This window comes from Desarmillaria tabescens (assembly GCF_030435595.1).
Source record: "Desarmillaria tabescens strain CCBAS 213 chromosome Unknown EV420scaffold_3, whole genome shotgun sequence".
NCBI lineage: Eukaryota > Fungi > Basidiomycota > Agaricomycetes > Agaricales > Physalacriaceae > Desarmillaria > Desarmillaria tabescens.
Genome location: NW_026848302.1, coordinates 1145531 through 1169790, shown reverse-complemented (window position 1 = coordinate 1169790; position 24260 = coordinate 1145531). Strand labels below are relative to the sequence as shown.

Here is a 24260-nt window from a genome sequence, read left to right as displayed (position 1 = left end):
GCCGCAGATAAATTTATTTAAGTTTCCGCCTGTTTCCGCATCCTTCCGCTAAATGAGCTTGAAAAATCCTATTATTTAAATGTACATCTAGTCTATATAGGTGATACTTTTTTGTCATGTCCGTTTCGAAGGACTCTGCTTGAAGCTTGCCCAGACATCCTCAGTAGCGACAGCGATGCGCTCCTTTATACTTCCAAAGCTGTCCAAAGCGGGACGCACATCAAGAGAGAAAACTGGCGAACCGTCGGGTTCCGGAGGGGCAGAGTAGTAGTCAATTACATAGCGGACCTCGTCGCCAGTTTTTGGTCGTCGAACTACCCAGTCGTGACGGTCAAAGGGCGGTTCGGTACTACAAGAGAAAGTTTAGCTTGCTTGGGCCAGACAACAATGAAATATAGAACGTACTTGAATCGAGAAGGCAATAGCCAGCCAGCAAACATCCAAAACCGTGCCTTGGGTGACAATTCCCCAGGCCGTCCTTTGAAGCGAGCTAGCTGTATGTCATCTGAACTGAGGCAAAATTAGTAACAAGTCGGATAGAAGACAAGTTGACGTACTCGTAGGCCCTCCTTTCCCATTTCAACACCTCCTGCCACGCCTGCTCGTTTAAGAAATTGTGGATCTCTACCATCACCTCAACGTGTTCTTCTGGCGTTTCCCATCCCTTCCTAACCAGCGCGTTGTAGAATTGCTGAGGTGAAGGGTACTCCCATTTGGCAGATTGATCACGGGGAATGGAAGACTCGGTGCGATCTAATGGCAGGTGCATGGTCTGATTTGGTGCAGGTGACTGGGAGAGATTTGGCATTTGGTTCAGCGAATTGAGAGCTTGCGAGTCAACAGGGCATTGGGTGGGTTTGGAGTGATCCACAGGGCATTGGGCCGGCTTTGCATGGTCGACAGGGCACTGAGTTGGTTTCGAATCCTGGTGCATTGGACATCCAGACGGAGGCGCCGTCGTTGTCGTCATTGCTGGCACTGATGTCGCCTGGCCCATGGTCGTAGTCGATTGGTAAATGGACTCGGTAGGCTTCGGTCGCGTCACGATGAGCACGTGATTTTTAACCGCATTTGTCCGATTCTCGGTCCGGATGCCGGTTACCATTCCTTGTGCGATCCCCCACATCCCCTCTCTGAAGTTCCCCACGATCTGTCGTCCCCTCCGAGTCGGCTGGCGGCAAAATTTACATGCTCTCGAGGGCGTTACTTTCAAGCGAAATGTGTCCGGATCTAGTCTTTTGCCCGTTTCGGCGGCCTGCTCTGTTACAGTGCTCTGAACATTCTACGTACCCAGCCACAGTACGGCATACGGCGAATCATTGCCCGCCCATGTCTCCGAGAAATTTCACTCGTTGATCCACCGAACCCCTCGATCATTGTCTGAGTACGTCTTCGTCGGCGTGGGTGAGGAGCGTTCGTCACCGTGAAACATGGAACTTTGTCGTTTCGGTCATTTCACAACCGCCTGGACTTGGTCACGTTCTACAGACGTTTTCTCACGACGTTCACGACGTACGACACTCAATTATCTGTGGTCTTGAAATAGACCAGCATTCTGCGTTTCTATGTCCGTGTATCAAGGCACATGTACCCATCAATCAGACGACTGGTTCTCTGGCGCTTGAATGCATATGGTACTTGACCGCCATCACCCAGCATTCAACCAAGGCGAGATATATGAGTACATATACCAGTAATTTTTGCCAGCTCTAACCCCCACGCAAAATGCAGCCATCGTAAAGTCAAGAATGAAAGTGGTTGGCCAAGATCCGGCGGAATATAATTTATTTTTTGCTCAACTGGCGCGATTTCGACCATGTGGAGTTTCGCCCGTCCCTGATGGATTTGATATGATACAGACGGATTTTGCGTTCTCCATGCCGGTCTGGAAAAGACATGCGTAACGAACTCATTTCGGGGAAACCCTTTAGGACGACCCCCGACATGATCTTAGACCAGACTGACCACCGCGTGGACATCGGGAGTGCGTTTCAGCCAGTAATGCTCAGTCTTGGACTCGTTCAGCGCAGGAATACGAATATTTCGGCCACTAAACTGACCAATGTGGCGTCTTGACTACCCGGTGAACAATGTGGGGTAAATAGAAGCACAGGAAGACTCTTCCCCGCAGGGGTTTCGCAGAAGCAAGTCATGATCCGGGGGTTGATCAAAATTACTCGCTGGTTCTATGTACGTTCATGCTGTTTCCATCTATCTCGATCCAGCTACTAGACTGTCTCGACATGTACCTTTTTCGGATCCCAGCCCTTGATTTTTTTTTTGGTATATAAACCGGAGTTATTCTCGTTGGTCTTAGGCCCCGACACCTCAATCGTACCTTCATCACTGCGTCTTGAATTATTGTCTAACCACTCATGGCTGGAGGTCCAGTAGCTAGCGGCCCCGGTATTGGGGCCAACGCACCAAAGGTATCTCTACCCTTCCCTCTGGTCCCTCATTGCTGACCTCTTGCGTGTAGAACAAGCTCGCAGGCATCGTCATGGTCTGCTTTTCTGCCTTTGGCGGTATCCTCTTCGGTTATGACACTGGTGTAATCAGCGGGGTCATAGGGATGAATGACTGGCTTCACACTTTCGGGCACCCGACAGGCGATGCTGATGGTTCCTACGCCATCTCTTCTTCTACTGAGTCCCTCGTCGTTTCAATCCTGTCTGCTGGAACCTTCTTTGGTGCCCTCGCTGGTGCCCCAGTCGCTGGTATGCCGGCTTCTTTCATTTACCTTACGGGACTGATTGATGTGCGGTAGACTATATCGGAAGGAAATGGGGTATCGTTTTTGCGTGCCTCGTGTTCTCTGTCGGTGTGGCCATGCAGACAGCGTCTACTGCCATCCCTCTATTCGTAAGTTTACCAGATCCATGTGTAAGATCATCAGAAATTTGACTGTTTTCCGTCATCCTCGTAAAGGTTGTTGGTCGAGTATTCGCTGGTCTCGGAGTCGGTCTCGTTTCTTGCTTGGCGCCAATGTACCAGTCTGAGACCGCGCCAAAATGGATTCGTGGTGCTGTCGTATCCTTGTATCAATTTTCAATCACCGTTGGCCTCCTCCTCGCTAACGTCATCAATAACGCCACACATAACTATACGAGTCACGCCTCCTATCGTATCCCGACCGCAGTCCAATTCATATGGGCGTTTGTTCTTGCTTCTGGAATGGTTTTCCTCCCCGAAGTACGTTCGTTAACATTGCATCCGGTTTAGATATTTATATTCAACCTTGATCGTTTTCGTTTAGTCCCCGCGGTGGTTGATCAAGAAAGGCAGGGATGATCAGGCGGCTGTCTCGCTCAGCCGTCTTACTGGCCTCCCCGCCGACCACCCTGACCTTGAGGCCGATCTCATCGAGATTCGTGCTAACCTCGAAGAAGAACAGGCTATGGGCGAGAAGTCTTATCTTGACTGTTTCCGCAACACCAAAAATAAGATGGCCCTGCGAACCTGGACAGGTATCTCAATTCAGGCATGGCAACAATTGACTGGAAGTATGTATATCCTCGATGATGTTTCCTATTCTTGTTGACACCACCTTACAGTTAACTTCATTTTCTATTACGGCACGACATTCTTCAAAAACTCGGGAGTACAGTCTGCGTTTTTGATTAGTATCGCTATTGCCATTGTTAACGTCTTGTACGTGCACCTCAGTTCGTCCTTTTTTGGTTTATTTTTTGAACGACAACTTCAACAGTATGACCATTCCCGCTCTCTACGGCGTAGAGAGAGTGGGCCGTCGTACCCTTCTACTTTACGGGGCTGCCGGCATGTGCATCTGCGAATTCATTGTCGCAATCGTCGGCGTTACCATCTCCACGGACAATATTACTGGTCAGAGATGTCTTATTGCCTTTGTCTGCATCTACATCGTGAGTGACGGTCGTGTATTTCCTTTTGTATTCACTGACGGTGCCATAGGCCTTCTTCGCATCGACATGGGGTCCTATTGCCTGGGTCATTACCGGAGAGATCTTCCCTCTGGAAGTTCGTGCCAAGGCGATGTCGCTCTCCGTGGCAAGCAACTGGCTGTGGAATTTTGCTATCGGTTACGCCACACCCTACCTTGTCAACTCCGGCGCCGGAAATGCAAACTTGGGGTCAAAGGTTTTCTTCATCTGGGGAAGCACCTGTGCATGCTGCGTTATCTTCACGTACTTCTTTATCCCTGAGGTATTATCACCCTCTTCTGCCACCGTCCACATGGTGCTGACGGGTTGTTTTTAAGACCAAGGGACTGTCGCTCGAACAGATTGATCTGATGTATCAGCACACGATGCCCGTGAACTCACTGAGATACCGGGCGAGACTCATTGCGGAAGGTCAAGATCTCAAACATGATATCGACCACAGGGAGGACGCTTCGGAGGAGAAACCACGGGTTTAATGCATGGAAGGACACGCTTTTTTTCTCTTTTGCTTTGGATGATTCTGTACTCTGAAAGGGTTTTGTGACGCTCATGAACCTGTAAAAACATACCTTGTAACGTGACCTACGATTAATGAGAAATAATTCAAATTGCAATTGCATTACCTAACACTGCTGTATACGGAAGTAAATTGTATTACGGCTTGTTTGGCAACAGCTTGAGCATAGTACGCGTTCAGCGCAACTCTTTGACGACCATAAAAACAAAAAACCAAATTCTTTCTTTTTTCCTACATTGCCCTTTTTGTTATGAACCCTTCCCAGTCGCTTCCTTCACCAGCAGACTCTCCTTCGCCTTCCCTTCGACCTTTAGAGAGCCGCAAACGACAGCGGTCGCAATCCATGGAGTCCGATACCTCATCATCATCCCAGAAACGCACTCTATCAGATCCTGCCACCCAAGAAAGTTCAGGTCGCAGTCCTCGCGCTGACCAAATGTCTACCCTATCTCTTTCTGACCCAAATCACGACATCGACACCGACATGGAAGAACCCATAACAGAAAATACCCCTGCATTTGCTGTGACGCCACCTCCGGAAAAAGTCCTGACCATTAACAAGATTCGTCTCAGAAAGATGCAGGAAGGGGAGACTTGGTACCTCGTCAGCAAGGGGTGGTGGGAGAAATGGCGCAAGGCCTGTTTAGGGATTGTAGACAAAGAAGGACCTCTCCAAGAGGAGGATCTTGGCGCAGTGGATAATTCTTCTCTTATTGATGAATTCGGTAACCTCAAGTCTCCAATTGTTGAGACCTACGATGCAGAATTTATCCCGCAGGAAGCATGGAATCATTTTGTTGCTTGGTGAGTAGGTTTTTATATGGCGCGTTCGCTGGTTGTATGCCTTGCAGCGGCGAAGCTCGGTTATTCAATGCTGTATATCGCTCTGGTTTTTGTTTCTCACCTCTCATTCTACAGGTATGGTGAACCGCAATGTGTATTGCCTCGAAAAGCCATTACACGCTCTAATGAAGTCTCATTGGAACTTCAGCCGCCTCGCCTCAGAGTACTTCGTCTCGCACAGAGTGAAGTCCTTCCCGACCTCGATGCCCCTTCCCATCCATACGTCACGCTCTCCACCCAAGACACGATGAAAACACTCTGCGAGAGTTTGGCCAGCGTCGTTGCTCCTGAGTCTCCTGACCCGCTACCCGAGTATCGTGTGTGGAAAGTTGAGCCATCTGGTGATGACTTTAATCATCCAGAATATCCATTATCCGAATTCAACATCAACCGCGGCACACGAGTAAAGCCCACGGACGATACCTTGGCAGACGGGCTTATTGATACGGACGATGCGTTTGTAGTGGAGTTCAAGCGAGATAATGGGTGGCTCTCAGATACACCGCTGACACCCAATACTGCAGCAGTAGCTTTTGAGCCAGATCCAAAGCCCCTTTTCAACTCGAGCGATAGTTTTTTCAATCGAATGGGCAATAACTACAACATGACAGTGACGACAACGAAGACGCGGGCTACGGTAGATGATTATTATGTATCCTCCTCGCCATCGAAACCAAACGGCAGGATCCATAGAACGGTAGAGCCGGGTACGTTAGGGTTGGGTAATATGTAAGCTTTCCTCTCTTCTCTAAGGACTTACGAGACTCACCGCATGCTCAGGGGAAATACTTGCTTCATGAACTCTGCATTACAATGTCTGGCACATACTAAAGAACTTGCAGAATACTTCTTAAGTATGTCAATCCCCTGTTTACAAGTTTCAAAAACTGACTTGCCACCGAAAGCCGGCGTTTTCAGAGACGAACTTAACCCTGATAACCCCCTTGGTATGCATGGGGCCATCGCTGAAGCTTTCGGTGCTCTTTTAGAACGCATCTGGGATGAGAACGGCATAGCATCATCTTATTCCCCTCGCGAATTCAAATCCCAGCTCCAGCGTTTCGCGTCTCAGTTCAGTGGCTACCAACAGCATGATTCTCAAGAGCTGGTTGCATTCCTCCTCGACGGCCTGCACGAAGACCTGAATCGGGTCTTAAAAAAACCATACGTCGAAAACCCTGATTGGGAAGGCGGAGGTGATCTTGAGCTGGTTCAGCTAGCCAAAAAATCCTGGGAGGGTTATAAGAGGCGGAACGACAGCGTCATCGTCGATTTGTTTCAAGGTCAATACCAAAGCACGCTCGTTTGTCCAGAATGCAAGAAGGTAAGTTGCATTATTTTATGAACTTCTCAGATGGTCAACGTTCTCGTCAGGTTTCCATTACATTCGATCCTTTCATGTACTTGACACTACCGCTTCCCGTGAAGAAGAAGTGGAGACACACAATCTTATATATCCCCTGGGATGTCCAGAAGCCTCACGTAAAGGTAAGCGTGTTCACATCGTTTTCGTGTTCCACCATTTCACGGGACCGTGTTAGATACCTGTAGAGTTAGGACCAGACGCGTCATTAAAGGACTTACGAGCTCTGCTCGGTAGATGGATGGGTGTGAACCCTGATTACGTACGTGCTACATCATTTTTTTCTTTGCGTTGCTAATACGACTATCTTCAGCTTCTTACTCTCGAAACATTCCAGCACAAATTCTACAAAAACCTCAATGATTCAGTGCTCTGCGGCGAAGTACAGGACAACGATGTGGTCGTTTGCTATGAACTACCTTGTCATGCTCAACAAAGCCGAACGTACAAAAAGCAGCCGGATGACCCCATCATTGTTCCCATGTTCCTCGCGGACGCTCATGTCATATCTACGTCTTTCAAGCCCAGCTACAGTCGCGGAGATGGATATTTCGGGCACCCTTCGATCATGGTCCTCAAAAGAGAGGAAGCTAAAAGCGTTGATCTCATGTATAACGCGGCAATCGAACGGTTACAGCGATGGACTACGAATACCCGGGATCTGTATGATTGGCAGGGCGAAAATTCCAAAGGCTCCGACACTGATCCTATCCAGATTAGTGGCGTCCGAGTGACCGATTCGCTTACCGAAATTCGCGAAGGTGGTGATGTCGTTACCGTCCAGGACATCGTTGTTGAAGAGGGCGATATAGTTGACGCCAAGAGCGTGAACATTGGGGAAGACGACGACTCGATGAGCGATAATGGCTTGCAATCCAAATCCGACATGGAACCTATAAAAGTCGGTCCTAAGAAGGGTATCTTCACGTTGCGCTTGAAATCCGACTTCAAGGATTACGTGTCTCCTCAGGTTGGCTACTATCAGACGAAGACCTATGAATCCTGGGACAAGAGGGAGGAGGACATTGACAATGAACCCGTTCTGCTCCGCGAGAATGATGCTCTGTTTTGCGAGTTTGACGAAAACCTGAAGGCATATTATTTTGGTGAAGAGCGGAGGCAGTTTGAACATGCCCGATGGGATACTTGGGGGATGTGCGTTCATCCCGAGTACCGGGAAGCGCAAGAGGCGTCAGCTGGGAAAAAGCCGAAGGACATTTCATTGCAAGACTGTCTCGATGAGTTTACCAAGGAGGAGCGTCTTGGCGAAGATGACCTGTGGTATTGTCCCAAGTGCAAGAAACACCAGCAGGCCTCGAAGAAGTTTGATCTCTGGAAGGTACCGGATGTGCTTGTCGTCCACCTCAAGCGCTTCAGCAACAGCCGGACCCTTCGTGATAAGATCGATTCATTCGTGGACTTCCCCGTGGAGGGTTTGGATTTGACAGCGATGGCTGGGGAACGGACTGTGGCTAAGAGGCTTGAAGATAGTGGTATTGCAACAGACACTCTAGAATTCGGCAACCTGGACGAGCCTTTGGTATATGATCTTTTCGGAGTCGACGAGCATATGGGTGGGCTTGGAGGAGGTCACTACCGTGCCTATGCGATGAACCATCTCACTGATCAATGGCATCATTTTGATGATTCGTATGTAACGTTGGCGCGTGCAACGGATGCTGTGGTGAGCAACACGATTTCTGTATCTTTGGTCGATCTATTGATGACTTTGTTTCTAGAATGCCAACGCCTATCTACTTTTCTATCGACGTCGAACATCTTCTCCGTTGGGTGGGCAAACCCACGCGAAGGTGGAAGCCGCTCGTTTAAGTCTCACTATAGAAGATGAGAGCCTTGAGGCGAACACTACAGTGGATACGCAGTTGCCGACACCTCCCAATGAAGAAGATAGCTACTCTGGTACTGTGTATCCGAAAACGCCTTCGTCATCAGACGATTTCACATTATCAACCAATCATTGGCGTCCAATCTCGTCTGCCCCATGCTCTTTACCCTCTCCTGCAGCTGATGACCCGCCAGGTTTTGACGAATCCCTCGACTCTAATGACTTACTCGGCAATTATGACAGTCATGCCCTCACGCGCTCACGACTCGACTACAACTTTCCTGATCCCTCTAGCAGCACATCCCCAACTTCGTCCGTGGAGGCCGAAGCAGACCTTGACACTGATCCAGACCTGGAGGATGAGGATTGGCAGGGTTCATCATCTTTTCGTGGACGGGCGTCACCCACTTGGTCAGAAATAGGCGTCGACAGGATAGCCTCTCCTTCTGACTCAAGTCTTTCAAGTTATGACTTGAATTCGTTTGCTGACGTTCATGCACGTCGACCAGACGATGAGCTTCCTTTAGCTTCAGCTTCGTAATATGACCATAGACTTCCGTGTAATCTATCGTCGTAATCACGTATTCGCTACATTGCTTTCCGATACTTATTTGCTACACCCATACTTTACATAGCTGCACAAAAATCCAATAATCTGTAATAACAGATAGTAATGTAATCCGACCAAATTCCAAATTTGGCAATTGACTAACCACTCTTCCTACCACAAACATCTATTCCTTGTCATGGCCCGCAGGAAGCGTGTCCTTGAGGACGGCGATGACTCAGACTCCTCTGTGGGATCAGAATCAGGCGGAGAGGGAATAGAAGATGACCCGTATCGCCGGAAACGAAGGCGAAAGGATGGCAAGGAGGACGCTATATACGGTGTATTTGGAGATGATAGCGACGAAGAACCTTACCAACGACGGCCAATGAAGAAGAAGCAACCTACATTTGTCTCACAGAAAGAGCCAGAGAATTTGCCTATGAATGTCGACGAAGAAGACGAGCTGGAGGAAGACACCGACACTGCTGGATCCGAGGGTGAGGAAGGTGAGGATGCTCGGGACGTTTCTGACGAGTCTGGACCTTCCAGGCTACCCTCACCCCGAGTTCGGGATGAGGATGAGGATGACTCGTCGTTCACGCCAGCGCTTGGTGGCCTAGGATCCAACTATTCGGCCTTTTCCAAGGCAGGTATTGGTTCGACTTCTTCACCGTTGTCAAAGGGTGGCATTGGTGCCGGAAAATCGACGACCATTGAATCCGCCTTTGCCAAAGGTGGTATTGGCGCTGCTTCCTCCCCTTTCGCCAAAGGCAGTATCGGTTCCGCAAAATCCACATCTATCGAGGCGTCTTTCACAACTTCTCAAGCTAGCACATCGACTCCTGCATACACACCCCCTTCCAAAGATCTACCATCAGCCTTTGGTGGCAATCGCTCGTCGTCTTTTTTGCGCAACTCTGGCCTTACTCCAGAGCCCCCCGTTCTTAGTCATGCAGAGCAAGCGCACTTCCAAAACATATCAAGCTCTTTTGGTGCACGAATGCTAGCAAAGATGGGATGGCAGGCAGGCACGGGTCTCGGAACGACGGGAGAAGGCATTGTCACGCCCGTAGAGACCAAGATGCGGCCTGGCAGAGCGGGTATTGCTTTCCGCGGTTTCAAGGAGAGGACGGAGCAATCCAAAATGGAAGCAAGAAGGCGAGGAGAAGTCGTTAGCGACGATGAAGAGGATGTGAAGGTGAAGAGAGCCAGAAGGAAGGAAAAGGAAGCCAAGGAGAAAAGGTCTGCCGTTTGGAAGAACCCCAAAAAGATCAAGACCAAGATAGAACACAAGACATACGAAGAAATCCTTGCAGATACCGGAGAAAACGTGTCGTCAGTGTCCGGTGTTGGCCAAATTATCGATGCTACAGGCGCGGTCGTACGTGACATTATTCATGCTTCTTATTTGAGGTCTCACTCTGTATTTTTGCAGCCCCGAGAAGTTAGCTCCCTAGCTGATATATCTCTGAATACCTGGTCTCCGTCAAACGATCCTACGCGAATACCTGAAGTCCGCCATAACATCAGACTGATAGCTGATGCATGTAAGAGTGACCTTGATGGCCTAGCAAGGGAGGCCAAATCTTTGGATGAAAAGAAAAAATGGGTTGTTAAAGAGGATGTACGGCTACGGAAGAGGGTCGAAGAAGAGGCTGAACGTGAGTGCCTTATCATTTATATCCCGTCAGAGTCTAACAGAAGCAGTCATTGCCCGTTTGCAGCAAGTGCAGCTTGTAGCTAACGAATTCGATGCCAAATCCAAAGAGCTCGCCGCTGCTTATGAAGTATCGCTTGACCCATTCTCTCCCTTGGTTTACCGGCTTTTGAGCGAGTATTCGAATGAGTTTGACAAATATCGACTCGATGAAATTGTTGTCGCGGCCATAGCGCCTTCAGTGAGTATTGTTTTTCGTGGAGTTTGTGGAGCACATTATTAAACCGTTTTCTAGGTGCGACGAATGGTGTCACAATGGGATCCCTTACAAGACCCCGCTTTCCTCATTTCCACTTTCCGGAGCTGGCGGCGTGCTCTCCGTGTCAACTCACCCCCTGAGAAACCCCAAACCCAGGTAGACGTTTATGGAACGCAAGTGACTCGGGCACCTGTGGTAGAAGCGTGAGTTGCATGTTATTATCAGATTGAGTACCTCATCAATTGACCCAATGCAGTGAAAAACCTATGACTCCCTTCGAAAGTTTACTATGGACTGTATGGCTGCCACGGGTCCGTACATCCATCAACAACGAATGGTCTGCACATAGCCCTACTTCCGCTGTCAAACTTTACGAGGCGTGGTCCTCTTTCTTACCGGCATTCATCTCTGACAATTTTCTTGATCAGTTGATCTTACCAAAAGTTCAGAAAGCTGTAGCGACTTGGAACCCCAAGCAAGATACAGTGACTCTTCAGACCATTGTATTCCCTTGGCTTCCTCATGTAGGCCTCCGTTTAGAGGAAGTCATTGGTGATGCCAGACGGAAAGTAAGGAACCTACTCCGTAGCTGGACGGCGGGCGACAACATTCCGAAGGATCTCATTGCTTGGAAAGACGTACGTCGCAATCTCTTCGGTAACTCTGCCTTTACTGATCTTGAAATACTACAGGTGTTCGATTCGAGCGACTGGGATAGCATCCTGTTGAAATATGTCGTCCCCAAGTTGGGTTCGACGCTGAGAAATGACTTCCGTGTCTACCCACGAAATCAACGAATGGAACCATTGCAACACGTCCTTCAGTGGGCAGAATTCATCCGCCCAAACATCTTCTCACAACTAGTTGAGACAGAATTCTTTCCAAAGTGGCTGGATGTTCTGCACATCTGGCTCATACAGCCGAACGTCAGTTTCGAGGAGGTGGCTCAGTGGTATTCGTTTTGGAAAGGCACATTCCCCGAGAGTGTTCAAAGCATGCCGGGAGTTTCACGCGGGTTCACGCGTGGACTGCAGTTGATGAACAAGGCGATTGAACTAGGACCTGACGCGCCCACGCGCCTCCCTAAACCCGATTTCCGTGCAGAAGTTGCGTCGGGCACTCCTTCACGTAATGGGACGTCGAAAGTACAACCAAGACCATCGGCTAGGACACAAGAAATCACGTTCCGCTCTATTGTGGAGGAGTTCGCTGCGTCTCATAACCTCTTATTCTTACCTACAGGTCGTGCACACGAGAAGTCGAGGATGCCACTGTTTCGCGTCAGTCCATCGGTTGACGGGAAGGGCGGTCTTTTGGTTTACATTTTGGATGACGCTGTGTGGGCGGCAGCGGAAGGTGTTGGGAGTGCTGTAGAGGATTACGTGGCTATCTCTTTGGATTCTATGGTTTTACGTGCTAGCACTTGAGACTGTACAAGTGGAGCCGAGCCTCGACTGATTTTTTTTCGAAATGGATGGCTGAGCAGAGGATGGTATCAAAACGAACCTTAGCCGAAGTCATGGATATAAAGAGGCTTAGAGTGACGGTGTTTTTTTCCGTCCGAGACGTACGGATGGTGCATGGTTACCCGCGAAATGTGAGCGTAGCGGACTTTGAAGGCCAGAACGTGGAAGATAATTCTAGAGCCATGCAATGCGTTTCAGACCGTCATGAAGATTGAATTCAGACGCCGTCAACCTGCCATCTATTGCTCAACAGCAAAGGCCATCAACCTAGAGCGATGTTGGCTAGGCTAGGCGGCCTGTTTGATAGAGATTCCAAGGTAACCGGAAATCACAAGAAACAGCTAGGGTAAGGAAATACAGGGATCACTGGCATTTACAACGGAAATACCATCGTTCCTTCTCATAAGGTGGCGGTGCCTCATCTTGGTCTTTCTCCACATTTGAATCATTCACTGTTTCCGCTGGTCGAGATTCCGCATCCTCCGTGACGTTTTGTGCGCGCCGTTTCCCGGAATCGCGTCGACGTCCGTGCTGAAGCCGCCGACCTATTGCATATAATGGATGGCAACAGAAATGGAAAACAGTGAATCCCAAGGCGAAGAGGATCGGGATCATTCCGAAGAGTGCTGTTATTGCCCATTTCCAGGCTGTGAATGAAACATCCAAAGACAGCTGTCAGTGTGCAATTAGCCAGTGCTGTGACATCTTCGCTGGATTGTTGACGCACCTCTGTCAAACTTTTGGGATTGTAAAAACATTTAGTCGTGGAGTTGACTGCGTGATCCCCCAAAAACGTTTCGGCTTTGCTGGAATCTAGTGAAAAATCTTGCGTGTAAGGAACGTTTGATTGGGTATAGCCGTTGTACGGTGAATAGGACATGATGAGCGTGACGGAATAGCAAGTAGGGCAGCGCAGGGTGCACTGGCGATGATTGGTAGAGCTGCAGCAATAACAATTACATCTGAAATGCTCTACAATGAGGACGTTAATAACAAAATAGGATTGACATACGACGTCGATGTGCATGATTGACTGCAAGATGATGCCAACGTTGGATCGGAGCAACTACATAGTGGCCGCGGCGTTCAGAATAAGATATGGGCTTGAGTGCAAGCCTACCTCGTTGTGCATGTCTGACATGTGCTGCAACATTGACTACAGCAGTGGTAGCTTTGATTAGGTGGGGCAGATAATCAATGCGTATAACGCGAAATAAAAAGCAGCGAATTTACCCTCTGTCACAGATAGTTCCGATGGCCTCCGGACACAGTGTTGTTCGCCGCACAGGCTGCCGGATTGTAACCACCATTTACTTGATTGATGAGGTCGCCACAGGTGCTTGCGCCATTTGGTGCGCTCGTGAAACAATTGGGTGAACAGTCTGAGTAGCAACAATATCGCGTAGAAAGCGTGGCGTTATTGACGGTACAAGTCGTCAGGGGCCAACCGTTCCGTATTATTTCTGCGACATGTTGAGCATTCCAGTCAGTGTAAACTTATCCTACAAACCTTTGTAGTTCAGTCCAAAGAACAAACCAAAAAAGAGGGGGAGAGAAAGGACGAAAAAACATAGAAACCAGCCCCAGTGAGGACGCGAGTATGTCATGGTGGCACGCGAAACAGGAAAGGCGCGACTCCTGTTTTTGAATGCTGCCAAGAATCTTAGACTCCCCGCATGGCCTTCAGATGGTCTCATTTAGATAAGACGCCTTCCGCTAGTTCAGCACCGCATTATTGTCTATGTGTGGCTTGTTGAGTGAGGGTTCATGTCCGAGTCCTACGAGATGAGATTCTTGCTACAAGTTAGTGTATTGAGGCTCAAAGTAGGAAACAACAGTCCCGGATTATTTGAGAGAGTCTGCTGGTCGGGAAGATCTAGTTCAGATAAACGAGAATGGCCACTCCTCTTGGAGACTGAGAAGGCAGCGATCGGATGAACATACTTCGTGGGAATTCGAGGCGATGTAGTCCAGCGGGCCGAGCTCCTGTTGCGCCTTTCCCACCTCGATATGGACATTTCTCGGTTTGAGCCGAGCGATAATTTTGTGACAATTGCTATTCTAATTTAGGTCCTTCTAACCCGGGCTTCAGCAGTCAGCGTACAATACCCTCCATCGTTTCTTCTGACTTGACCACCATCATCTCTGATTCTCCTGGAGATATTCCAGGATTCTTCCAGCTTCGGTTCCTCCTTGCCATCAATGATTTCTTTTGTTTTCCTTGCCAGCTACAAAAGCACCGTTGCATCTGTAGGTCCGAGACCAGCAGTTGCCAGTCATGAGTAGGCGCTTTCATATGGCCTCGCTGGATTCCATAGCAAAGAAAAACAATAAGGCAAGGTGATCCGTATCTTATCGTGCCATAATGCTCACGTCATACGAAATGACAAACAATAGCTGTCCACCACTGCGGTCATTTGCTTCCGTCCAATCAACTTCTTTTCGTTGATTCCCTTTTCTACTTAACTACGCAGCTATCACCGGTCCAGGGCGCTCGGGACTTATAAGTAGCCGCCACCAATTGTACAGTACCAGCGTGCGATTTTTTATTGTATTCTCCCTCATAAAGGCGACTGCCGTTAGTTCAGGTTCTGTTCGCCTTCATGTCCATGATTCGACGCGTCGTCATCGTCCTGGCACTCGCGGGTCTCTTCGCAAAGGTCTTGGCAGATACCCTTCCAAGCTCATACCCTCATGTTTATTCCAACCAACCGTCCACTGACCTTGGTCCTGATTGGCAGAGCTGTAAGCATTTCGCCTTCCTTTTCTTGCCAACTTCCTACTAATTTCTCGTCAGACTTTGAGGTAACCGAGTCATTACCCAACGTTACATTCGATGTGTCGCGTAGTTTTGCCGGAAACATCGCCGTTCAACGCGAAGGACATCCAAATAATACACTGTTCTTCTGGGCATTCGAAAAAGAGGAAGGCTCCCTTACCGCGGACACTAACGGCACCAGCACGGAACCGTGGGGCATATGGCTCAACGGAGGACCGGGGTCATCGAGTATGTACGGCCTTCTCTTCGGTGTGAGTATTCCATCTTTCAGCCGTGCTTCGCGCTCACTCAGTCTTAGAACGGTCCTATAAATATTGGCGGTGATTACAGTGCTTCGCGCAACAATTATACGTGGGCAAACGTTGCGGACTACGTGTGGATCGACCAGCCGGTGTAAGTTCTCACAGATCTTCATCCCCAAATTTATTTGTAAAATTCACACGTTGCAGAGGCGTCGGATTTGCAACTGCAGACGCCGACGGATATGGTGCGTTCCGAGTATAGGATGTCCCTTAATACATCATTGATTGACACACAATTGTTCAGTCGCCGACGAAAACCAAGTGGGAGAGGACTTCATGGGATTCCTGGAGAACTTTGTTAAAGTCTTTCCGAGCCTTGCCACAAGACCCCTCTATATTACAGGGGAAAGCTATGCGGGTACTTACATAGTATGCTTCTCATTAAATTTCGTGCCAGCTTTCTGATAATTCCTCTCTACAGCCCTATATCATGAAAACGTACTTTTCTATGTCAAAACCGCCCGTCAATCTTGCCGGAATAGGAATCGGGAACGGTGCGATCACTTCTGGGCAAGTGTTTGAGCTATTGCCTGCTGTAAGTATATTATTGTGGCAGGAACACCTCTGAAACATCGTTTCTCAGCTTGATACGATACAAACATACCCTCAGTTGATCGGTTACGACCCTGAGGTGTATGAATACTTTGAAGAACAGTGGGTACCGCTCCATCGCATCGTATCCAGGGATTGAATGTTCAACAGGAGTAATTTGTGTGGATACGACGTCAATCTCACGTACCCTCAAGGGGGCATCATTCCAAGTGTTCCCTTGATCCTGCCTACGGATCGTGATGTCATTTTTCTCCTTTCGGAGATGAGGATGCGATCATTTAAATCTCAGCTGTTTTCCAAGTTGTCGGGCAGAGCTGATGAGGTGAATACACTCACCAGACGAGATCAGGCAGCTCGAGGTGAGGAATGGAAAAGGGACCTTACCGGACGAGCCAATGGAACAATTGATTCGTGGGTGCGTATCTACTTTTCTCGTCGAATGAGAAGGTGCTTGATCAACTTGATAGTATGGTTGTCTGCTTCTGGATGAATTCATTGACTATGCCCTCAACTTCACGTACCCTTGGAGTAAGCCGAGATTAAGAAGCCTTTTGATACTCCTTACAACTTCTTTTTAGATATTACTCAGGGCTTCAATGTGATTGAGGCCAACGTTATCTCTGTTGCATGATCTGACTTGGTGTCTATAGGTGTATGACATACCGGATGCGCTCAATCCTGAAGTGACTACAGATGGAACTGTATTCTTGAATGGTCAGTTAGTCTAGCCTCGAAAATTATTTATACGAACTAAATTGTGATGTTCTAGATAATCAGACCAGGGCTGCACTCCATGCACCCACAAGCAAGGACTGGGCCCTCAGTATTGACTACACATTCGGCCAAAATGGTGCGCGATCATCGATTAACATTGCTACGACTTGGCTAAGTTGCCTTTTCAGGATCTGCTGACCCAAGTAAGCGTTCACCTATAATTGAGGCGTATGGAACTTATCTCGTGTGTTCTTCTCAGGTCCCGAGTACGGCATTTCCCTTAGTAAAGTCGGGAATGAGGCTGAGAAATTATTATTAGACCAATGGTATTCTTGACGGAGCTCGCAACCAATGCCACTGCACAGAATATCACCATCGTCCTGTACTCAGGCAATGATGATTCTCTCATTGCGCACCGTGGGACAGAAAGTATGTCACAATGTATATTTCACTGATCTAACGGACTTATGCCCAACTGGATAGTTGCCATCCAGGTAAGTCTCCTGACCTTCATCAGAATGTAAGTTGACGGTTTTATGCAGAATACCACATTCGGAGGGATCCAAGGATTTACAAAGAAACCATCGACACCTTGGTACGACGAGTCAGGCGCTTTTGCTGGTATCGTGCATCAAGAGAGAGGCTGGAAGTACGTCTTGGTCAACGGAGCTGGACATCTCGTCACGACAGATGCGCCTGAGGCCGTGGGTCTTTTTCACGGGGCTCTGATGGAAGCCACGACACTAATGAATTCAATGTAGGCTTTCCTTCTTGCTCGAGACTTCATTCTCGGCAATAACGAGACTGGCTTGGTGGACGGCGACCGTGTGGTCGGAGGGGAAGATTCGGCGTTGGCTGTCGACGTCTTGCCTGGCGGAGATGAAATCTATTACGGCGCCGGGACTACTCAATCAACGTACATATTCCCTTCGGCAACACGATCGGCCTGGGAGGCGTTCATCCAAACGGCCACCGCCGCTGCTGGCGTAACGTTGGAGAGTCAGAATGGTGGTCAAGGTCTGTATCAACTTGAGAGCACTAGCAGGTTCGGGTGGGCGGTGTCTATTATTACTATCTTATGTTGGATGCTTTAAACGATCTTTGATGAGTTGACGAGTTCGTGTATACTTTTATCGCTGGCCGTACTTTATTTTCTTATTTTATAGTGTTATCATGCTGATCGTATGAGAACAATGTAACTACTATAGAATATCCATACAGGTGCGGTGCAGACAATGATCCGGAAATCTAATCAACTAGAATATTTATATTCGACGAGCGTGCACAGAATAGTAGACGGCAACAAGGCCTTGCGCTCTACCTATTTCAGCTCTAGCGCCGGCGTAAAGGTCATCAAGGTCACTTGCATTCACTCCGAGTTCTAGAATGACCGGTCGCACAGAGTCCATGTACCTGGATAGGACTGCGCGAAATGCTCTCCCTATTCTTTGTATAGCATGATCTGAGCTCCAGGGCCCAACAGGAAAGTAGTGAGTTTGAGGTGTAACCTCAAAGAATCCCCCACTGCTTTGAAGCAGACTATGTACAGTTCCCGGCACATTCTGGGGGATCCCGCGGCGAGCCAGCGCATCGCGAAGAAGTTGGAAAAAGTGGCAAAAAGAGGGCGTCTGTGATGCGGGATCGAGGTTGTAACTGGGGTGGATGGTTGGATGCTGACCCCATTCTCCCGACACGAAGATCCCTCCCGGACGGAGAATGCGACTTACTTCTCGAATGATTCTGCGGTAGTCGCGAATCTGGAAAATTTATGGATCAGCATCGGCCCCGTGATGGTGCGAATATTGAGTAGGACTGACCGTCATGGAGACAGATCGTGCGTGTACGAAATCAATACTACGGTCTGGGTATCTGGTACGTTCGCCGACGTCATGAATCTCGAAGTTGACGTTGGGGAGTGGATACCGGGTGGCGATTGGAACTAGAAAAAATTGCTAAGTCAGGGAGTAAATATGGAGATACCTTGCGAGAATACAGTACCAATATCAAAGCCATAAAAGCGAACGTGAGGATATTGCTCTGCCATTTCCATAACCCTAAGGATCGATGTCCCTTTATCAGATGTAAAAGAATGTTGCTGCAAAGAAAGGATTTACCATTTTCCGGTCCCGGTACACATATCAACAACGATTTTATGGCGCCCGGGTTCCCACATTAGGATTTCAGGGACTGGACCCACATAGTGTGCGCCTATCATACAGAACAAAACGTTGTGCAGGACATTAAGCCTCTGAGATAGGCACCGACAGGTCAGGGCACGCGGACTGAATTGCTTGGTGATATTACCTGTTGTTCCGGGGTATCGACTGGTAAAGGATACGGGGATGTGGCCGAAGAATGGAAGAGACGACCATTGCTTTCAACAAAATAATTGATGAACTCGTCCGAACGTAATTCCACGAGGTCAGAGTCATCCGAGCCGAAGGAATTGTCTTCAGCGGAGTAGGAGGAGACGTTCTGGGTGTGTCCTGGCATTCCGAGGGGTACTAGAGAAAGAGACAGAGCCACAGACAGGTAGTTATATGTCGGAAAGTTCTGCGGAGCGCATGTAGGTCCCTGCTTGTTTTGTGTACAATTATTGACAGTGACAGGGTGAGTGCGAAGCTCAGGGAATGCCGTCGCTACGGTATAAAGCCAGAAACTACTATTCTGGCAAGTACAAGTACATCTCAAGTCAGAAACGATAGAACACATCAACATTCTTCTTCTGATCAGGGACCAGAAATATTGATGACATAGGTTAGGCGTGTAAGCTCTCTACCGGAACATTCCTCGAAAAAGAAGACTTCAGGTGAGCATTGTACGGCGGAAATTATTGTCAAAGAGGCGGCACGCGTGAAGGTGCCGGTGTGCGACCTGTACGACCTTGATTTGGAACGATCCAGAATCTCAATAGAGACATTGCCGCATGGCCGCCGGCTGGACATGGGAAGAGGGCTACTTTTTGCTGCAAATGATTATCGATATCGAAGCCGAACCGGTCAGTGCAAGGGGTGACAAGGGTCGCATCTTAGGCCGAATCCTCCCGAATCTGGCATCAATCACATCACGTGAACAACGTGATTTAATTAACGCGTCTGTGTTACCACTATTTACTCTGATGACTCAGCCCGATCATCATCCCCTCGCTCTTGTTCTCTCACTTTCATCCTCGTTTTGTTTCGTTCACCTCGCCGTTATTAACCTTCTGAGATGAACCCTGATTTCGCTGCTTTTTTCGCAGAGCAAGACGAACACATGCGTCTAGCTCGCGATGCACTCCAACAGTACCTGTCTCAGAAACTATCAACAAGGTGCAGAAGCCCCTTTCAATGAACACTCAACCCTGGCTGACGCGCCAAGTAACAGCAACATAGTTACTACTTCGCCGTCGACTTCATTGGTGCCTTCATCTCTGCAGACAGAAGCATCTAGTACTACGCCAGAGCCACATCCCGATCATATGGATGTGGACTTGTCTGATAAATCTCCTCGGTGGCACTCTCCGCCAATTCCCTTTATCATTTTCTCACCAGATATACGCAGGGGAAAGCGCAAGGAGACGTCAGAGTTCGTTGAACCAAATCCTTCACGTAGTAAGCGGCGCAGAAAAACAGCAAGTGGGCAAGAACCACCAAAGCCGCACTTGCCGACGGCCTTTGGACAAATGAGGTCAGCGCCTCCGTCATGTAACTGTGCCACGATTTTAATGGTTACGGGAAGTTCGTCTTCGCCCGTGGCGTGTACTAGCCATTCCGAAGAAATCTCACCAGCGTTAATCGCCGAGCCGCCGGCAAACTCCGTAACATTGTACAAACGACCGTCTATGTCTGACGCGCAGCGTACTCCTGGGATCAAGCTCACGCCCTCATCTTCCATCGAAGAGATATCCAAGTCAGTCCATTGGTTCTGACATTTTCCCCTTGTTCACTTCATCTCCGCTCAGGAATTCTTTTGATCAAGGTACAAAGACAGCAAAGACCAAGCAACAAACGTCCAACAAAACATCAGGCGTGCGCAAGCAACATGCAACGTATCAGGCCGCTATCAGGCGCCCGGCATCTGCCTCAACGCCTGGCGATGACAATATACTTCCCGAGACTTCGGAAAGCCCTCGAAGAACAACCTCAAGCGATCTGGAATCTGACATAGCTAGATGCATTGCCAACCATGCTAGTAAGAGCCGACAACCGAAGGTTCACAAAGCCTCCGCTCTCGGTAATAATTCATCTGCCCCTTCTCTCGACTCGGTATCAGTAATACAAGATTCCTCTTCGCTACAACTCTCAACACCCGCAATCAGGAAGACGGCCGTGAGCAAGCCCCAGAACGTCGTCAGTAAATCTACCAACGCTGGGAAGAGCGCTAAAAATAAGAAAATAAAAATGTCTCCCGCGGAATGGGCTGTCCATCTCATGGAAGAACAAAAGCGTTTGGACGCCGATCCCAAAACCAAGAAAGTCACCAAGTTCTTGACCGGAAAGAACATCTATTTTTGCGGCGGAGACCAAGACTACGCTTTACCACGAACTCAAGGAAACATGGAAATAGTGAGTCAGTTGACCAGTGGTTTACGATGGTGACTCACACGCTCGGTAGTTGGTGAAATTTGGCGCTAATTTACAGCCGCATTTCGATCCCAATGTCGTTACGCACATCGTTGTCCGTTCTACGTGCTCATTGGGTACATTGCTCAGCAAATGTGGACTACGCAGAATAAGTGACATACCTGACCATATACCAACCTTGACATGGGACTGGGTCTCCAATTGCATAGGTCAAGCTGAAAAAGGGCCAGATCGCAACGTAAGGTTGCCGTCATATGATCTTTATGCAGCCTACCATGAGCGGTTTTACGCTGGCCTTGAAGGCTACACCGCATCAGGCGAAAGGATTGGTCAAGCATCAGCGTCGACGAAGTGTCCCAAGAAGTGAGCCTTCATATAGCAGCCTTTTAACCTGTTTTCAATCAGGATTTCCACCCTCTTAGTAGCCGGGATGCCGTCCATGATTCAGAATCAGAAGAAGAGGCGGAATCGTCGGAGGTTTTTCCCAGCGACATGAAGGACGCGACTTCCACTTCCAAGCTCGATGTCTCGGAGTCGAAATTTTTCGAGGTGTCGAAAGATGATCCTCTTGCGGAATTTTATGACCAGGCAAGAGCCGAACATGAGAACCAGGTTTGTCTTAAGACGTTACCCTTCAAACCATTAATCGAATGTGTCTTGTGCCTGCCTAGTGGACGCGTTACGGCGAAGCCGAAGACTCGGAATCCGAAGACGACCAGCTCGAAACTGATACGGAGTCGGATCATAAGCCTGCTAAACCTATGAAACGGGTGCGTAGGTGCAGCGTACAGTGCTGGACCAAAAGTCTTATGACACTGAGTTAGGGTTATGCCTGTGATAACAAAGGGATGCAAGTGAGGCAGGTCTGTCCTAACCAAGACGTCGTCGATCTGGTAACGTTATTTCCATATTGGCGATGCTGTCAGACTGACATTTCGTAGCTTTCCGAACTTAAGGAGTTACATGCGGCGAAAGCGGGATCTGATGAATACTGGAGAGTCTTTACATATAATAGAGGTATATCTCGCGTTTTAAATGTCTCCTACCGTACGTGATTTGTTTTTAGCAATCTCCGCTATACGCGCATATCCTAAGCGTATCAAGCACGCAAATGAAATACTATCTCTTTCAGGCATTGGCCAGAAAACTGCCCAAAAGGTGGGTCTGTTATATAATGGAGTTGCATTCTGTTAACGATGTCCAGATCATGGAGATCTTGGAAACGGGAGGTCTTCGACGAATCCAATACGAAACGACAGATCAAGTCATCGTGTCTCGTATCTTTCAGGGTATCTACGGTGTTGGTAGGTCTTTATATGATGTGCTTTTCTACTGAGAGAAATTGAATATCGTCAAGGCAAAAAGATCTCTCTGCAATGGTACGCCACTGGAAATCGTTCCCTTGACGATCTTAGGACGGGGAAATACGGGTGTAAGCTGTCCAACGCTCAAAAGATCGGCCTCAAGTATTATGACGGTAACCTTTCATTTGCATTGGTTGTTGGATACATACAAGAAATTTGACGCATATGTCAGACATCAATAGCCGCATGCCCCGCGAAGAAGCTAAAGCACTGTTTGACCTGATAAAGCCCATAGGTGATTTGTCAATCTGTAAGGTTGAATGAATATATGAATGACTGGTCCTATCTAGCATTATCCATTGACCCCAATCTCTTCGTCGAGATCATGGGAAGTTACCGACGGGGCAAGGCGGATTGTGGCGACATCGACATCATGATCACTAGATGTCCTGACGACGGCAGGACGCACGCCGGTGAGTGGAAACTTTGAATTTGGGTTATCGGGATATGTCTTGACCGATCCGGAAATTTAGGCGTTCTTGGAAAGTTACTAAAGAAACTCCATGAAGCAGATATAGTAACGGAGGATCTAGCGCTTCCGGATACCCGCGATCTAGAAGCGATTTATCGTGGTCTTTGTCATCTTCCACAAGAAGGCTCGCGCCAAAGACGAATCGACTTTTTGACTATTCCTTGGAAGTCAAGAGGTGCAGCCCTGCTGTATTATACTGTACGTTATCTCTTGTTTCATTAGGGCCATTCTGATCGTCAATTGATTGCCATAGGGAGATGATATTGTGCGGCCTCTATCGGAAGTCATCCGTTGTCATAATTACTGATTTTTCTCTAGTTCAACCGGGCTATGCGCCTCAAGGCCAGGCACATGGAGTACTCTCTGAACCAGAGGGGGTTGTGGGAGGGAGTAGTACGTGATACAAGCAACCGCACGAAGAAGCTGAACACCGGTATGTACCGACAATCGAGGAGTTCGCGAAGCTCTAACGATCGTCCGCAGGTACCATAAAGGCATCGGAAACTGAGGAAGAAATTTTTAAGATTTTAAATGTGCCATACCAGGAGCCTCATGAGAGAGTCCGGAACTTTTCTTAATTAAATTATACGCTGAGTTATTGTGTATCGTTCGCCTGGTTGAGAGCCCCTAACATAAATGATATCATCCGTCGTTGGGTGGATGCGGGGACTGTGCGGGGGGGTCACCGGCGCGGTGATGGTATCACAACGTTAGCGAAACGCATGGGTCCAAGGGTAGCGATAAATACGAGTTGCAGCAAACAGAGCGCGTCAGAATGTTAGCCTGTCTCTCCGCTAGCAACTGGTGCTCCACCTGGAAACTTCCGAGTTGAAATTCAGGAGGTTCAACTGGACTTGAGACAATTTTTGGATTTCCAGCAGTCCTGTAGTGAGTTAGAGGCTAGCAGGAATTCGAGTGAGTTTTCGGACTGGAGAAATTGATGAACAGAGCAGAGTCTTGGTGACACAATTAAAAGGCGTCAAGAACGTGATAGTCACTAGTGTGACACCTGTAACGGTGCAACCTTAGCTGCACCACCCATTTCACTGTATTTCTATCTGAACGTCGTCGTCGACGACGGCGTTGAC

At 48.5% G+C, this 24260-nt stretch overlaps 8 protein-coding genes across 8 annotated transcripts; 5 read left to right on the top strand and 3 right to left on the bottom strand.

Annotated features, from left to right (window-relative positions):
* On the bottom strand, positions 1–1013 carry EV420DRAFT_1758967 (cytochrome c/c1 heme-lyase). Its single transcript, XM_060480576.1, has 3 exons — positions 558–1013; positions 406–510; positions 1–349 (listed from the first exon to the last, which is right to left on the bottom strand). The coding sequence occupies exons 1-3, from the start codon at positions 995–997 to the stop codon at positions 115–117; spliced, it is 780 nt and encodes a 259-aa protein (XP_060337695.1). The 5' UTR covers positions 998–1013; the 3' UTR covers positions 1–114.
* A 1164-nt stretch (positions 1014–2177) lies between these two features.
* Positions 2178–4551, top strand: EV420DRAFT_665557 (MFS monosaccharide transporter). The gene is made up of 9 exons (XM_060482989.1): positions 2178–2429; positions 2480–2717; positions 2768–2862; positions 2929–3192; positions 3257–3503; positions 3555–3651; positions 3710–3884; positions 3934–4185; positions 4241–4551. Exons 1-9 carry the CDS (start codon positions 2376–2378, stop codon positions 4397–4399), a joined length of 1581 nt encoding a protein of 526 aa, XP_060337694.1. The 5' UTR covers positions 2178–2375; the 3' UTR covers positions 4400–4551.
* A 52-nt stretch (positions 4552–4603) lies between these two features.
* On the top strand, positions 4604–9215 carry EV420DRAFT_1626464 (uncharacterized protein). The gene is made up of 8 exons (XM_060476010.1): positions 4604–5244; positions 5359–6012; positions 6064–6137; positions 6189–6607; positions 6658–6771; positions 6825–6908; positions 6960–8330; positions 8386–9215. Exons 1-8 carry the CDS (start codon positions 4691–4693, stop codon positions 9031–9033), a joined length of 3918 nt encoding a protein of 1305 aa, XP_060337693.1. The 5' UTR covers positions 4604–4690; the 3' UTR covers positions 9034–9215.
* On the top strand, positions 8967–12627 carry EV420DRAFT_665510 (GC-rich sequence DNA-binding factor-like protein-domain-containing protein). The gene is made up of 6 exons (XM_060482988.1): positions 8967–10423; positions 10478–10703; positions 10750–10940; positions 10995–11161; positions 11215–11596; positions 11651–12627. Exons 1-6 carry the CDS (start codon positions 9239–9241, stop codon positions 12383–12385), a joined length of 2886 nt encoding a protein of 961 aa, XP_060337692.1. The 5' UTR covers positions 8967–9238; the 3' UTR covers positions 12386–12627.
* Positions 12628–12787: 160 nt separating this feature from the next.
* Positions 12788–14031, bottom strand: EV420DRAFT_1474488 (uncharacterized protein; the record flags this gene model as incomplete). The annotated part of the gene is made up of 6 exons (XM_060469210.1): positions 12788–13096; positions 13152–13346; positions 13437–13490; positions 13545–13580; positions 13739–13887; positions 13935–14031. The coding sequence occupies 6 exons, from the start codon at positions 14029–14031 to the stop codon at positions 12788–12790; spliced, it is 840 nt and encodes a 279-aa protein (XP_060337691.1).
* An 874-nt stretch (positions 14032–14905) lies between these two features.
* EV420DRAFT_665276 (Alpha/Beta hydrolase protein) lies at positions 14906–18153 on the top strand. The gene is made up of 18 exons (XM_060482987.1): positions 14906–15169; positions 15222–15454; positions 15502–15596; positions 15653–15690; positions 15750–15874; positions 15927–16040; positions 16089–16159; positions 16208–16472; positions 16525–16585; positions 16636–16655; positions 16708–16771; positions 16827–16907; positions 16960–16974; positions 17031–17037; positions 17091–17200; positions 17255–17265; positions 17314–17475; positions 17533–18153. Exons 1-18 carry the CDS (start codon positions 15028–15030, stop codon positions 17863–17865), a joined length of 1947 nt encoding a protein of 648 aa, XP_060337690.1. The 5' UTR covers positions 14906–15027; the 3' UTR covers positions 17866–18153.
* EV420DRAFT_1507179 (S-adenosyl-L-methionine-dependent methyltransferase) lies at positions 18033–19774 on the bottom strand. Its single transcript, XM_060471357.1, has 5 exons — positions 19076–19774; positions 18886–19019; positions 18770–18825; positions 18589–18710; positions 18033–18528 (listed from the first exon to the last, which is right to left on the bottom strand). Exons 1-5 carry the CDS (start codon positions 19487–19489, stop codon positions 18037–18039), a joined length of 1218 nt encoding a protein of 405 aa, XP_060337689.1. The 5' UTR covers positions 19490–19774; the 3' UTR covers positions 18033–18036.
* Positions 19775–19900: 126 nt separating this feature from the next.
* EV420DRAFT_1507175 (DNA polymerase lambda) lies at positions 19901–24148 on the top strand. The gene is made up of 19 exons (XM_060471356.1): positions 19901–20082; positions 20138–20263; positions 20315–20440; positions 20492–20662; positions 20715–21318; positions 21368–21699; positions 21759–21948; positions 22008–22106; positions 22161–22229; positions 22278–22353; positions 22403–22494; positions 22541–22640; positions 22694–22813; positions 22873–22935; positions 22991–23113; positions 23174–23370; positions 23426–23437; positions 23491–23605; positions 23656–24148. Exons 1-19 carry the CDS (start codon positions 19982–19984, stop codon positions 23748–23750), a joined length of 2811 nt encoding a protein of 936 aa, XP_060337688.1. The 5' UTR covers positions 19901–19981; the 3' UTR covers positions 23751–24148.
* Positions 24149–24260: the final 112 nt, after the last annotated feature.